This window comes from Aquarana catesbeiana, linkage group LG02 (genome assembly GCF_042186555.1).
Source record: "Aquarana catesbeiana isolate 2022-GZ linkage group LG02, ASM4218655v1, whole genome shotgun sequence".
NCBI lineage: Eukaryota > Metazoa > Chordata > Amphibia > Anura > Ranidae > Aquarana > Aquarana catesbeiana.
Genome location: NC_133325.1, coordinates 784,066,761 through 784,082,959, shown reverse-complemented (window position 1 = coordinate 784,082,959; position 16,199 = coordinate 784,066,761). Strand labels below are relative to the sequence as shown.

Below are 16,199 nucleotides of genomic sequence, written 5' to 3'. Positions count from 1 at the left end.
AGTATTTCAACAACTGCTGATCTACTGGGATTTTCACACACCACCATCTCTCAGGTTTACAGAGAATGGTGGGAAAAAGAGAAAATATCCAGTGAGCGGCAGTTGTGTGGAGGAAAATGCCTTGTTGATGTCAGAGGTCAGAGGAGAATGGGCAGACTGGTTCGAGATGATAGAAAGGCATCAGTAACTCAAATAACCACTCGTTACATCCAAGGTATGCAGAATACCATCTCTGAACGCACAACACATTGAACCTTGAAGCAGATGGGCTACAGCAGCAGAAGACCACACCGGGTGCCACTCCTGTCAGCTAAGAACAGGAAACTGAGGCTACAATTGGCACAGGATCACCAAAATTGGACAATAGAAGATTGAAAAAACGTTGCCTGGTCTGATGAGTCTCGATTTCAGCTGTGACATTCAGATGGTGGGGTCAGAATTTGGTGTAAACAACATGAAATCATGGATCCATCCTGCCTTGTATCACCGGTTCAGGCTGGTGGTTGGGGTGTAATGATGTGGGGGATATTTTCTTGGCACACTTTTGGCCCCTTAGTACCAATTGGGCATCGTTTAAACCCCACGGCCTACCTGAGTATTGTTGCTGACCATGTCCATCCCTTTATGACTACAGTGTCCCCATCTTCTGATGGCTCCTTCCAGCAGGATAATACACCATGTCACAAAGCTCCAATCATCTCACCACTGGACAATGAGGTCCCTGTACTCCAATGGCCTCCACACTCACCACATCTCCATCCAATAGAGAACCTTTGGGATGTTGTGGAACGGGAGATTGGCATCATGGATGTGCAGCCAACAAATCTGCAGCAACTGTGTGATGCTATCATGTCACTATGGACCAAAATCTCTGAGGAACGTTTCCAACACCTTGGTATATCTATGCCACCAAGAATGAAGGCAAAAGGGGGTCCAACCCGGTACTAGCAAGGTGTACCTAATAAAGTGGCCCCTCACAAGGGGAGAGACCGCCACATGTAGCAAGCTTTCAGGAGGACAGCGCTGTGTGTAACTCTTCCTAGCCCTTGCCCTGGTAGATCTTCAGAGCAGCCACGTGGGCTGGTAGTGCCTGCAGACAGGGGAGCTGGAGATACTCTTGCATGCAGTTTGCTACAGGTTGTGCTATTTTTCTAAAGAGGACTAGAAGCTCCTGGTGCTCAAGGGACCTTTGCCACTTATCCATGAAGAGGAAGGAGAGCAGTCCAGGATCCTGCTATTGTACAGAGTAAGGATGTCATGAACCGATCACCTTCTCCCCTGGTGTCCTTCCTCTTTTCCTCCAGCGGGGGCAGTAGAGTAATGATGTAGGGGCGTCAGTTACTGCAACAGTACAGTGAGCCTAGGCTGCCTTTATGGTGCCACCCCTCAGGGGGCGGGGCTGTGACAACCCAGGCTCAGAGGGGGTTGAGTTGAATGATGTTAGCTATTGGTTAACCTGGAAGGCTGACATCTAGTGGTAAAAAAATAAGTACTGCAACTCCAGATTGAATGAGCGTATTGCAGCAGAAGTTGCATTTCTATGCTTGGATTTCCTGGGTTGTTAATACTTGATTTGATTGTAGCCGGGTTGTTAATATAAATTTTTTAAAGTTCTACTTTAAGTTCTACTTTAAAGTGCTCGTCCATCCAAACCATCTCAATGTCTCCTCCTTTTTTACCTTTTTTCATAATTACTTCATCTCCTTTAACTATACTGTATTCTTGGGAATGGTAATTCTCACAACAGAATTTGAGGGGGGGGGGAGTGGTCTAGAAGTATAGATATGACATCACAGTAGTGCATATGATGTCATCATGAATAAGGCTCTGTGCAATACATTGCGTTAGGTAACATTGTAGAGTGTGCGGAAGGTTTTTGTTGCTCTCTCTGGAATTGTTTGGTTTCCTCTCCAAAATTTAGTTCTTAAATGATTCAATAATGGAGCTCATGGGAGACAACATGGCTGCCAGCGAACCAATCAGCGGCGGGCGTTTGGAGACGAGGGGAGCTTTTCTCTGGGACCTCAACTTCATCTCTTTCACTTTTGTACCATAAATTAGGAAGACATCAAAGAGGCCCAAAAAACTGGAGCTGAATGTGTTTTCAGAAAAGATCTCAGATTTTTATTAAATGTCGGAAATTTTCAGCTGCTCCTCCATCATAAGTGGTAATTGGTGATCAGAAAACTATAGCACTTTGCGGTGTAAATTCTGACATGGAGGCTGAGCTGTGATCAGATCTATCTATCTTTCTATCCATCCATTCCTTCCATCCCCCATCCCATACATCCGTTATCTATTTATCATCCATTCCTTCCATCTTTCCATCCATTTATTTCTTCCATCAGTCTGTCCATCTATCTATCTATCTATCTATCTATCTATCTATCTATCTATCTATCTATCTATCTATCTATCTATCTATCTATCTATCTATCTATCTATCTATCTATCCTCAATTCCTTCCATCTATCCATCCATTTCATCCATCTGTCTGTCCATCCATCCATTATCTATCCATCTATTAATCTATCTATTATCCATTCCTTCTATCTATCTATCTATCTATCTATCTATCTATCTATCTATCTATCTATCTATCTATCTATCTATCTATTTCTCCTCCATTCCTTCCATTATCTATTTATCTATTTATCTATCTATCTATCTATCTATCTATCTATCTATCTATCTATCTATCTATCTATCTATCTATCTATCTATCTATCTATTTATCTATTCTCCATTCCTTCCGTCTATCCATCTATCCATCCATTTCATCTATCTGTCTGTCCATCCACCCATTATCTATCTATCTATCTATCTATCTATCTATCTATCTATCTATCTATCTATCTATCTATCCATCCATTATCTATCTATTATTCTACTTATTATCTATTCCTTCCATCCATTCATCCATCCATCTATTTCCCATCCCTTCCATCCATCTATCCATCAATTCCTTCCATCTGTCCATCCACACACTATCTATCTATCTATCTATCTATCTATCTATCTATCTATCTATCTATCTATCTATCTATCTATCTATCTATCTATCTATCTATCTATCTATCTATCTATCTATCCTCCATTCCTTCCATCTATCCATCCATTTCATCCATCTGTCTGTCCATCCATCCATTATCTATCTATCTATCTATCTATCTATCTATCTATCTATCTATCTATCTATCTATCTATCTATCTATCTATCTATCTATCCTTCATTCCTTCCATCTATCCATCCATTTCATCCATCTGTCTGTCCATCCACCCATTATCTATCTATCTATCCATCTATTAAACTATCTATTATCCATTCCTTCCATCTATCTATCTATCTATCTATCTATCTATCTATCTATCTATCTATCTATCTATCTATCTATCTATCTATCTATCTATTTCTCCTCCATTCCTTCCATTATCTATTTATCTATCTATCTATCTATCTATCTATCTATCTATCTATCTATCTATCTATCTATCTATCTATCTATCTATCTATCTATCTATCCTCCATTCCTTCCATCTATCCATCCATTTCATCCATCTGTCTGTCCATCCATCCATTATCTATCTATCTATCTATCTATCTATCTATCTATCTATCTATCTATCTATCTATCTATCTATCTATCTATCTATCTATCTATCTATCTATCTATCCTTCATTCCTTCCATCTATCCATCCATTTCATCCATCTGTCTGTCCATCCACCCATTATTTATCTATCTATCCATCTATTAAACTATCTATTATCCATTCCATCTATCTATCTATCTATCTATCTATCTATCTATCTATCTATCTATCTATCTATCTATCTATCTATCTATTTCTCCTCCATTCCTTCCATTATCTATCTATCTATCTATCTATCTATCTATCTATCTATCTATCTATCTATCCATCCATTATCTATCTATTATTCTACTTATTATCTATTCCTTCCATCCATTCATCCATGCATCTATTTCCCATCCCTTCCATCCATCTATCCATCAATTCCTTCCATCTGTCCATCCACACACTATCTATCTATCTATCTATCTATCTATATCTATCTATCTATCTATCTATCTATCTATCTATCTATCTATCTATCTATCTATCTATCTATCTATCTATCTATCTATCTATCTATCTATCTATCTATCTATCTATCTATCTATCTATCTATCTATCTATTTATCTATCTATCTATCTATCTATCTATCTATCTATCTATCTATCTATCTATCTATCTATCTATCTATCTATCTATCTATCTATCTATCTATATCCTCCATTCCTTCCATCCATTATCCATCTATCTATTAATGTACTTATTATCTATCCCTTCCATCCATCCATCTATTCCCCAATAATTCCTTCAATCTGTCCATCCATCCATTATCTATCTATCTATCTATCTATCTATCTATCTATCTATCTATCTATCTATCTATCTATCTATCTATCTATCTCTCTCCATTCACCAGTTGATTGTGTTGATCCAGTAACACACATATAAAGTGGTGATGGGGGGGGGGGGGTGACATTCTCCCCTCTCCTATGATGTCATAGCCGATGACCTCACCCCCTCAGTCTCCCCTCCATCACCTGAACAATGGGATCCTCAGGCAGCATTGAGCGGTCCTGGGAGGTCCACACCCTGCTCTCCGCTCCCCGCTGTCTGGAGACACGTTATGTGAACACGACAAGACTGGAGGGAGAGGGATAGAATAAAGGAGATGGTGGTGGGGGGGGGGGGTCCGGGGGGTCCAAATGACATAAGTACGTAAAAGACACCAAGGCGTGGAGGTAGAGGAAAAAAAAAAAAAAGCCCCTTTTTTTCTGTAGAGGGGAAAGTCGCGGTAATTGGGTACAGATTGTCGCCGTTTAAATATTCATGACGGGGGACTGGGAGGAGGAAGAAGAGAAAGAGAGGAGGAGGGGGGGGGCTGACGAGGATGGGGAGGGCTCGGGATGAGGAGAGGCGAGCAGTCAGCGAGCCAACGAAGAAGTCTACAGTGGAAGATCCAGGGAGCGAGAGAGCGAGAGAGAGCGAGAGAGAGAGAGAGACAGGGCGTGCATGTGTGTGATGTGCAGAAGGAAGCATTTCTTCAGTTCCAGCTAGCCCCCCGCTGTATGTGTGAGAGAGCGTGCCTGCGTGTGTGAGCGAGAGAGGGGGCGACAGAAGGCGCACAGAAAGGAAGAGAAGAAGGAGAAAGGACGGAAGGAGGAGAGTAGACCAACCAATTCAACCATGCTGTGCTGTATGAGAAGGACTAAGCAGGTAAACCACCCCCCCCCCATACATCCCCATATCGAAGCCTTATACCATGGTGAGCGAGTGAGCGAGCGAGGAGGAGGAGGAGGGGGTGGGGGGGCTTCCCTTTCTTCCAACACCGACCTCCACCCATATCACCCAACTCTAGGGAAATTTCGATTTCTTTAAACTTTCAAAAAAAAAAAAACATTTTCCATTGGGGATGGCGGCGCCCCCCCGAACGCCCTACCGGCGCTCGTCTCCTTCCGTTATCATTTTTTTACATTTCTTTTTTTTTTTTTTCCCAATACGGATCTGGCTACCGTTTGGGATGGCGGCAGGTGTGGCGGCGGCGCCCAAAAACGCCCTACCGGCGCTCGTCTTGTTCCGTTATCATTTTTTAAAATTTCTTTTTTTTTTTTTTGTTTCCCAGTCCGGATCTGTGCTACCTGTTGGCGGGCGCCTGAACGCCCCACCGGCGCTCGCGTTGTCATCGTTTAATTTCTTTTTTCCGATCCGGATCTGGCTACCGTTTGGGATGGCGGCGGCGGCGGCGGCACCCAAAAACGCCCTACCGGCGCTCGTTTTTTGTTCCGTTATCATTTTTTTACATTTCTTTTTTTTTTTTCTAGTCCGGATCTGGCTACTGTTGGTGGCGGTCACGTTATGGATCTGGCTACCATTGGGATGGCGGCGGCGCTCCCGAACGCCCTACCGGCGCTCGCCTTGTTCCAGTATCATTTCTTACATTTCCTTTTTCCAATCTGGCTCTGGTGACCAATGGGATGGCGGCGCCCGAACGCCCTACCGGGCGCTCGCATTACCATTGTTTAACTTCTTTTTCCAATCTGGACCTGGCAAACATTGGGATGGCAGCGGCGCCCTCCCCCACCCCCCCCCCCCCCCCCGAACGCCCTACCAGCGCTCGTCTTGTTCCAGTATCATTTTTTACATTTCCTTTTTCCAATCTAGCTCTGGCGACCATTGGGATGGCGGCGCCCGAACGCACCTACCGGGCGCTCGCATTACCATTGTTTAACTTCTTTTTCCAATCTGGCTCTGGCGACCATTGAGATGGCGGCGCCCAAAACACCCTACCGACGCTCGCGATATTTTTCCATTTCTTTTTCCAATCCGGATCTGGCTACCATTAGGATGGCGGCGCCCATAACGCCCCGCCGGGCGCTCGCATTACCGTTGTTTAACTTCTTTTTCTAATCTGGATCTGGCGACCATTGAGATGGCGGCGCCCAAAACGCCCTACCGGCGCTGGCGTTATTTTTGAATTTCTTTTTTCCAATTTGGCTCTGGCTACCATCGGGATGGCGGCGCCCGAACCGGTGCTCGTCTTGTTCCGTTATCGTTTTGTAAATTTCTTTTTCCAATCCAGAACTGGCTACCAGACTGGTAGTAAGTTTCGACTAGGTGGGTGTCCATCTTTTTTTTTTTCTGGAGATGTTACAATGTAACGAGCCCCCGTGTAGGAGGATTACAGGCACGTCTGGATGATGAGCAGAGAGTAGGATTAGACCTGTTGTTTTATTAAGGGGAACAATGAGCTGGATGCTAAAGCAATTAAGTGTGGAGAATTATAATGGGGGGGTAAAAAAAAAAGGGGTTTTCTCTAAGCGTTTGCATGCAATACCGCGGTCCTGATGCTGAAACAGCTGGGAGACAAGCGTGCAGCATTGGACCCCGCCCCTGGTCCATGCTGAAGGGGGGGGGGGAACCTGTTAGCATCCAAGGGATGCAGGTGACAACTAGGGTGACATATGAAAACATAAATGGCATAGGTTCAATATGATTTATTGCAAATGTGATGCTGATTGTATAAAAAACACTGAAAATGGGGAAATGCAATTGCAAAAAAAAAAAAAAAAAATGAAATGAAAGGATAGAAAAATTGAATATGCTCTATTGCAAATTTTATGCTGATTGTATTAAAAAAAACTGTAAATGGAGAAATGCAATTGCAAAAAAAAAAATGCAAAAATTAAAAATAAAATAGAAAAATTGAATATATGCTCTATTGCAAATTTGATGCTGATTGTATCAAAAAACTGCAATTGCAAAAAAAAAAAATGCAAAAATGTAAGATTAATAGAAAAATTGAATATGTTCTATTGCAAATGTGATGATGATTGTGGCAAAAAAAACCTGTAAATGGGGAATTGCACTTTGCAAGCTGCACATGGCAAAAATTTAAAATAAAATAATAGAAAAATTGAATATGATCACTTTGCACATTGCAAAAAAAAAAAAATGCAAAAATTAAAGATAAAGTAATAGAAAAAACTACAGCTAAATAACATATCTAGGTCTGCATTTGATTGCAACCCCCCCCCCCCCCCCACCCCCCGTTTTTTTTTTTGTCATCCATGGATGAATGGCAATAGGTTTGTGTAACAAGTGGCTGATCAATGTGTAATTTGCATTTCCCCGGCACTTGATTGCAATTCAGTGATTTGGCTTCTCTGTAGAGTACGAGAATTTTCATGGGCAAAAATGGGCTTTTCAAAAATTCTGACGTGGCGTGGCCGAGATCTGCATGGTTTACAGCTGGAGAATATTAAACAGAATATATAAGGGAATATCGCTGCTTAGTAAGATGACGCTACCCTAACGCCCCCCCCCCCCCCCCCTTAAGGAATATAGGCGATGATCAGAGTGACATTGATTGATTGACAGGTTTGGCCCTTGCCAGATTTGGAAGTGGACAATGTGGTTGATTGCACCTGTGTACTCAGTGATTGCACTGCTGGATTAAATCATCATGCCCAACCCCCTTTGGGATTTGGCTCTGGTGTCGTTCTCCATGGCTGTGGTCCCTGCTGGTGATGAGGGGGTTAAAGGTGTGGCTGGAAGACCGTGCATCACTTGTGGAATGGTGAAAGGAGCCCCGGCAGGGTGGGGTTTGCTGGGAGCAGAGAATGATGGAGGTGCTGGGGAAAAAAAAGATCTGGCTGGTTAATATGGAGCTGGGCGTGTTGGGTTCTATGGGTTTTGTAAAATTGGTTGAGTTGAGGACATCATCGTTCAGCTGAAGACTGTAATTAGAGATAGCTCAGACAATGCATGTGCTCGTTATGTCGGTGGCATTGATTGATTGTTTAGGTTCGGTCAAATAAGTTAATTTCTAGTAATTTAGTATCCATCCTCTATCTATCTATCTATCTCGTGCTACAGCTCCTTCTCACTCTCTCTACTTAAATGTATTATATATTTATTTAATATACATTCATCTGTCTATCTTCCTATCTTTTGATCTCTGTCTTTCAGTCTTTTCTCTATCTTTTCTCTCTATCGATCCATCCTTCTCTTTTCATTTGCCTCTCTCATATCTCCCCCTCTCTTCCTATCCATGTCTCCGTCTCTCCATCCACCCTTCTCTCTCCCCATCCATCTCTATCTTCCTTTCTCTCTTCCTCCATCCCTCTCTTTTTCTACCTATTCTTCTCCCTGTCTATCTCTCCTTCTCTCTCTTTCTCTATCCTTCTCTTCCTATCACACTCCTTTGCCCGTTCTCACTCTCTAAGCCTTCCATTGCCCTCCATCTTCCCTCCCCTCTTTCCATCCTCTCGAAGAGTTTTTACCTATATCATTATACATGACGCTGCATGCACTTACGTGATCAGCAGTATCTATCAGTAGGCATTTCCTTACCAAACTGTTCATTGATATGAAATAAGGCCTTTGATTAGCCTTGATAGCCTCACCGGACGGCTAAGTGAGTCAACCAAATCACCAATTTAGAAGTAGCCTTGATTGAATGCTGATGATCATTAAATTTCATCATCTTCCACCTTGTGGTTCACATGTCCCCAGCCCATTCTATAAGGGTCTTCATGGCATGGCACCTGCCATCATGAAGACCCTTAAAGAACGGGCTGGGGTCATACGTAAATCAACCAAATCACCGATTTATAAGTAGCCTTATAACTGTGGTTGAACATTAATGATCATTAACTCTCATTGTCCTCTAGCTTATGGTTCACATGTCCCCAGCCCATTCTATAAGGGTCTTCATGGCATGGTACCTGCCATCATGCCTTACACCTCTGATTGAACATGGATAATCATTACATCTCATTATCTTCCACCTTATAGTTCACATGTTCCCAGCCCATTCTATAAGGGTCTTCAAGGCATGGTACCTGCCATCATGCCTTACACCTCTGATTGAACATGGATAATCATTACATTTCATTATCTTCCACCTTATGGTTCACATGTTCCCAGCCCATTCTATAAGGGTCTTCAAGGCATGGTACCTGCCATCATGAAGACCCTGATAGAACGGGCTAGGGACATAAGTAAATCAACCAAATCACTGATTTATAAGTTGCCTTACACCTGTAGTTGAACATTAATGATCAATAAATGTCACTATATTCCACCTTATGGTTCACATGTGCCCCCAGCCCTATAAGGGTATTCTTTAAGGGTCTTCATGGCATGGCGCCTGCCATCATGCCTTACACCTTTAATTGAACATTGATGATCATTAAACTTCATTGTCTTCCACCTTATGGTTCACATACCCTCAGCCCGTTCTATAAGGGTCTTCATAGCATGGCACTTGTAATCATACCTTACACCTTTAATTGAACATTGATGATCACTAAACGTCATTGTCTTCCACCTTATGGTTCACATGCCCCCAGCCCATTCTACAAGGGTCTTCATGGCATGGCACCTGCCATCCTGCCTTACACCTTTAAATGAACATCGATGATCATTAAATCTCATTGTCTTCCACCTTATGGTTCACATGCCCCCAGCCCATTCTATAAGGGTCTTCATGGCATGGTCCTATGCACCTGAAACCCTATCTTAATCTAAAACCTTTTCTTTTAGCGAAAAAAAAAAGGGGGGGGAACCAATGTTCTTTTAGTACTATGCAGCATTAGCTGAACTGTCTAGACATAAAACGGTTTGCTCAATGAGGGGAAAGAGCAACGCATGGAGTGCTTACAACTTACAACTGTAACTAATCAAAAAACATTGTTCATAATTTCTGACTTTTCTATGCTGATAAAAGTTGATTGGCAAAATTGCCTATTCATGTTTCCTGCATCTTGATTAGTCATCTCTGTGATCTAGAGGAAAACTGTTGGCCCATTAAACTGTTCATTTTTGCAAAAAAAAAAAAAAAAATGTTATTCACACAATATTTCCTCTTGCGTCTGTTGTGTCCTAATTCTGTTCCATTTGGATACGTGATTTGCTGGCTTCTCTGGCTGCGATTTCATGCCATTTAGTTAATGAATGAACAAGATGCCACACCTTTTTTTTTTTTTATACAGCCACAATGAGGTTTTAAGCCTGTGCGGCACTTTATGTGAGAAGCAGACCGAGGATGACACCTCATTGGTCCATCTGCTTCGTGCCAGCTAGTCTATTGCAACATAAAGCCTATCACTATACACGAATGATCTCTGCTACCCCTTCTCGAATGCTCAGGCCGAGACAGAGCAGCAAGTCGTTTTTGATTAGTTGCACAAATAAGGGACATGCATGTGAACTCGGGGCCAATTTTGAAGAAAATAAATGGATATGTCACACACTGGATAAGTGGAGAAGCTTCAAGAAAGGATTGCAAGAAAACATAGCAGGATTTTTTTGGGATTAAGTTGAACCAAACGTGAAAAAATATGTGATAATAATTGAATAATGAGGTGCCGGGGAGCGAAACGTGTTCTGGACGGAGAATGTAAGACAAGTGGATTTGCACGTCTGACGGTCTACAGTAAGTGGAGTTCTTATTGGGCCATGGCTGGTGACGAGAAGTTCCATAGGGATCAAGAAATATATATTCCTGGCAAGATAAGAAGGGAGATAGATGAACATGAATGACTTTAGAGTGTGGAACATCTTGGCTCGTTTGGGATTCCAACAAGACTTCATTACCATCTCCGAACTCCAGCTTCATCAGCGGCGCAAATATACAGTAGACCACTTTCAGAGAGCTGGATCAAAGACTTCAAGGAATATCAAGACTCTTTTGAAGATGTTCTGACCATTAAAATTTGGTGCTCATTGAGGCAAGAGCAAGAATTCAAATTTCTGCGTTTTGTGTCAAATGAAATGGGCATTAGTCAAGAATTTTTTTTTGGATGATTATGAGGATTTTTTTTTTTCGTAGCTACTAATGTATTCCTTCATTCTGTTACTGTCTGGATAGACTGCCAAGTAAACCAGAGGAGACAACGTGACAGAAGGAAAAAGAGGAGACAATGTGACAGAAGGAATTCCTGAGGGCTTTTTTTTGGGTGGAACATGGAATTTGGAAGCAAGAGAAGGAAAGATTGCTTCTGAAGTGGGGAGCTTTTGTGGAGACAATAGAAACCTTTTTGGCTTATTGAAAACAAAAATAATATTTTAAAGGAAGCCAATTATTAAATGATGCTGAATTATTGGAACACTTTTTAATATTTTACAGAAAAGTCCCATCAAGGAGTTTGTGTTCTAAACCCATATAGTAAAAGTCAGAATATTTTTGAGCTGTGTGATTAATCAGTATGAACATAAATTCCATGGAGGTCGAGCCTTGGTTTGGATTTACCTTGGGATTCACCTCGGGATTCCTCCACTAAATGACACGCATATTAACTAAATAGGCACAATTCTATGAAAAGAGCTTTGTAGATGATGATCACAGAATCAACACATTCCTTGGATTCAATCTAATCTTTCCAACTTTTCTGAAAACCAAAATGGTTACTTGATGGAAGCAAAACATGCAGGTAGACTATATGGCTAAAAGTACATGGTCATCCCTCCAAAATTGTCCTATGAGCTTGGTGTGGAGAAACTCAAATAGTCTTCACAGAGCCCTGGTTCCAACATATAGACCTGGTCGGATGAGCTTGGTGAGGGGGAACTCAAATGGTCTTCACAGAACCCTGGTTCCAACATATAGACATGGTCCGAGGAACTCAAACGGTCTTCACAGAGCCTTGGTTCCAACATATAGACATGGTCTGATGAGCTTGGGGTGGAGAAACTCAAACGGTTTTCTCAGAGCCCTGGCCTCAACTCTACTGAACGCCTTTGTGATGTATTAGAACACCAATTGCTAACCAGGTCTTCTCATCCAACATTGGCTCCTGACCTCACTAATGTTCTTTTGGCTGAATTGGCACAAATTACCACATACACACTCCAAAATCTTGAATAAATTCTTCCCAAAGGCGTAGAGGCTGTCAAAGCTGCCTAATGATGGACCAAATGCCACTGGTTTTGGAATTTGATATCCAACAAGCTCATATAAGTGTGATGGTCAGGTATCCACAAACTTATGGCCATACTTTCTGTCTTAAAAAATTCACTACTGGTTTAGTTAAGGGTTTTCTTGGTTCCAAGTCCACCTCGCCATAACTTGTCTGGGTATACTTTTTGCTTCTCTGGTGTCAGTTTAATGTGATAATTAACATTCCAGCTGTTTGAGCAGGAGGGTATGAAAACAGATTACTCAGCAGTGTCAAGTGAGATAAGGGATGTAATGAAATGTATCAAAATATGGATTTTCAGGAGGCAGTGAGGAGAGGAAGCCAAAGTTGAACATAGGCTAAAGCTAAATTTTAATTTTAACATAATTTTTGTTGAGGAACCTAAAAGTCTACTTATAACAATATAAATGGGCCCCTGGGGTGTCTGGTTGGACATTACTTCTGCAAGTCAATCCCAGCACAAATCCCACCTCCCGCATCTTTGTCTTGAAGTATGCATCTGCCCCTAAAGACAATATACAGTGTTCTTGAAGATGTGAACACGGTGAAGGACCCAAATGGCAAATCTATTTTAAGCAGCTTTCTTTAGACATCAGACATTGCTACTGCTTAGACACCTGACAAAGTGACTGCTTAGACACCAGACAAAGTGACTGCTTAGACACCAGACAAAGTGACTTCTTAGACACCAGATAAAGTGACTGCTTAGACACCGGACAAAGTGACAGCTTAGACACCGAACAAAGTGACTGCTTAGACACCGAACAAAGTGACTGCTTAGACACCAGATAAAGTGACTGCTTAGACACCGGACAAAGTGACTGCTTAGACACCGAATAAAGTGACTGCTTAGACACGGGACAAAGTGACGGCTTAGACACGGGACAAAGTGACTTCTTAGACACCGGACAAAGTGACTGCTTAGACACCGGACAAAGTGACTTCTTAGACACCGGACAAAGTGACTGCTTAGACACCGGACAAAGTGACTGCTTAGACACCGGGCAAAGTGACTTCTTAGACACCGGACAAAGTGACTTCTTAGACACCGGACAAAGTGACTGCTTAGACACCGGACAAAGTGACTGCTTAGACACTGGGCAAAGTGACTGCTTAGACACCGGACAAAGAGACTGCTTAGACACCGGACAAAGTGACTGCTTAGACACCGGGCAAAGTGACTGCTTAGACACCGGGCAAAGTGACTGCTTAGACCCCGGGCAAAGTGACTGCTTAGACACCAGATAAAGGGACTGCTTAGACACCGGACAAAGTGACTGCTTAGACACCGGGCAAAGTGACTGCTTAGACACCGGGCAAAGTGACTGCTTAGACACCGGACAAAGTGACTGCTTAGACACCGGACAAAGTGACTGCTTAGACACCAGACAAAGCGACTGCTTAGACACCGGATAAAGTGACTTCTTAGACACCGGATGAAGTGACTTCTTAGACACCGGATGAAGTGACTTCTTAGACACCGGATAAAGTGACTTCTTAGACACCGGATAAAGTGACTTCTTAGACACCGGATGAAGTGACTTCTTAGACACCGGATGAAGTGACTTCTTAGACACCGGATAAAGTGACTTCTTAGACACCGGATAAAGTGACTTCTTAGACACCGAACAAAGTGATTGCTTAGACACCGAACAAAGTGACTGCTTAGACTCCGGACGAAGTGACTGCTTGGACACCGGATGAAGTGACTGCTTAGACACCGGACAAAGTGACTTCTTAGATATCGGATGAAGTGACTTCTTAGACACTGGAAAAAGTTACTGCTTAGACAGGTCCTTCTGAGTGCCGGCTCACACTTGTACGGTGCGGGAACTGGATGCAATTTTGAACAGGAATCACACTGCCTTCCTGTTTAAATCACACCGCATCTGCACCAAAATCGCGTAGGACCCTTTTTTTGGCTGCACCAGAATGTGCACTGTGTTTTGTAAACTGATTTTGGGGTTTCATTAGGTAAACATACACACCCGCAGCAGTTCACATGAACCGGTTGAGATTTGGAATGCAGTGCGGAATCCGCACAGAATTCGGTGTGAGTTCTGCCATCAGTGTGAACCGGCACTAATTAAAGCAGTATTTTTGCATGTAAGGGGCCATTTTAGCATGCCTGAAGTGCCTTTACAGCTTGATAAATCTGGACTTTTTTGGTCCACTGACCAAGACAGAGCAGGGCCGGTCCTTTCATTGCCACATTGATAAATAACTTTATGGCCAACTGGCCTAAGACGCTTGGTGTTTGGATTTGGTTTACATGTTTTATTATACAGGGGCGGGCATATGACTCCTCCTAAGGCTACAGGCCTACTATGTGAATAGGGTTGCCACCCGTACAGGATTCACCCGGACAGTCCAGGTTTGGAATCGTGTTTCAGACCTACTAAAACCCAGACACATTATTGAGAATGGGCTGCGGTTCCCCATGTAACTGAGTACCACAACCGCCAAGTACATAGGTGTGCGCACGGGCCCCACCACCATACATGGACAGGAGAGGAGAGAGGGCTTGATTTCCTCCTGCTCCTCCCGCCCTTACCCCTCTGTGTGCCCACCCACATGCCAATCCCCAGTGTTCTGTGTTCGGGAGAGGGATGCGTGGGCTGGAAAATTTGAAGCTCAGCCGCCAGCAGATACATTGTGGACGAAAGGTATCAAAGCTTGAGCCTCCATCTTCGGGTGAGTGAGCTCACCATCCAATGTCTAAGGTCTCCAACCTTCATCCTTTCTTTCTCCTGCCTCTGAGCGAGTGAGTACACTAAGATAAGGGGGACTCTGATATAAGGGGGTGCCCTGTGAGATCTGATGTAAGGGGGGCTTTGGGAACCCTGAATTATGGGGAAATACTGGGAACCAGGGGCGTTGCTTGGTCTACAAAGGATCTGGGGCTAGAGCCCATAGCAGCGTAGTAAAGAAAGTCATACGCTTGGGCGGGCATACACATATATATACAGTAATATACATGTGTGTGTGTGTGTATATCCCCCTTAAAATCAGGGTCCCTAGAGAGCCCCCCCCTTGCATCAGGGTCCCCAAAGAGCCCCTATACTTACATCAGGGTCCCCAGAGAGCCTCCCCTCCCCTTGGGGACCCCTGCAGAGACTCGGGGCTATGGGCCCCAGATTCGGGGCTATAGCCCCAAAAGCCACCCCCTAGCGACGCCACTGCTGGGAACTCTAAAGTAAGTGGGAGCTTTGGTGATCAGAACCCCCCCTACATCAGAGATCCCCATTTACACCAGAGTCCACAGCATCCCCCCTTAAAATAAATTGCTATGAGCCGCTAAAGTGTTCGGATTTGGATTGAAGAAAAAGGTAGCAACCCTAAATGTGACAGCTGTGCCATGTAACAGCCTCTATGATAGGTCCCCTTCATTACACATCAAAGAAACTATTGCTGCAAGAGCTTTCCAGTCAGCAGGCAGCATATACAGCTGATCTGACTCATAGTGGGTTTGGACCTCTGCAGAGAGACCACTGCTTCTACTCAGAGAGCAAGGTAGGGCTGCCACCTTTTCTTCAAGCCAAACCCCAACACTTTAGCGGCCTGGAACACCTGTGGGTGCCCCAAGGACAGTAGTAATGCGGTGCGCATAGTGAACAGTGGTTGTGGCCAAATTGCTTTTGCTGACATCATCGCCCTGCCGCGCAGTAAAGCCAAACCTGCCCCCCAAGACAGCTGCCCGCAACTT

At 43.3% G+C, this 16,199-nt stretch overlaps 1 protein-coding gene across 1 annotated transcript in view; it reads left to right on the top strand.

The window, feature by feature from the left end:
* The first annotated feature begins 4,947 nt into the window (after positions 1-4,947).
* The window catches only part of GAP43 (growth associated protein 43), a 123,883-nt gene continuing 112,631 nt past the window's right edge, over positions 4,948-16,199 (top strand). The window contains exon 1 of the mRNA XM_073617398.1: positions 4,948-5,288. Within this exon, the coding sequence (XP_073473499.1) occupies positions 5,259-5,288 (30 nt within the window). The 5' untranslated portion in view covers positions 4,948-5,258. The remainder of the gene's footprint in view (positions 5,289-16,199) is intronic.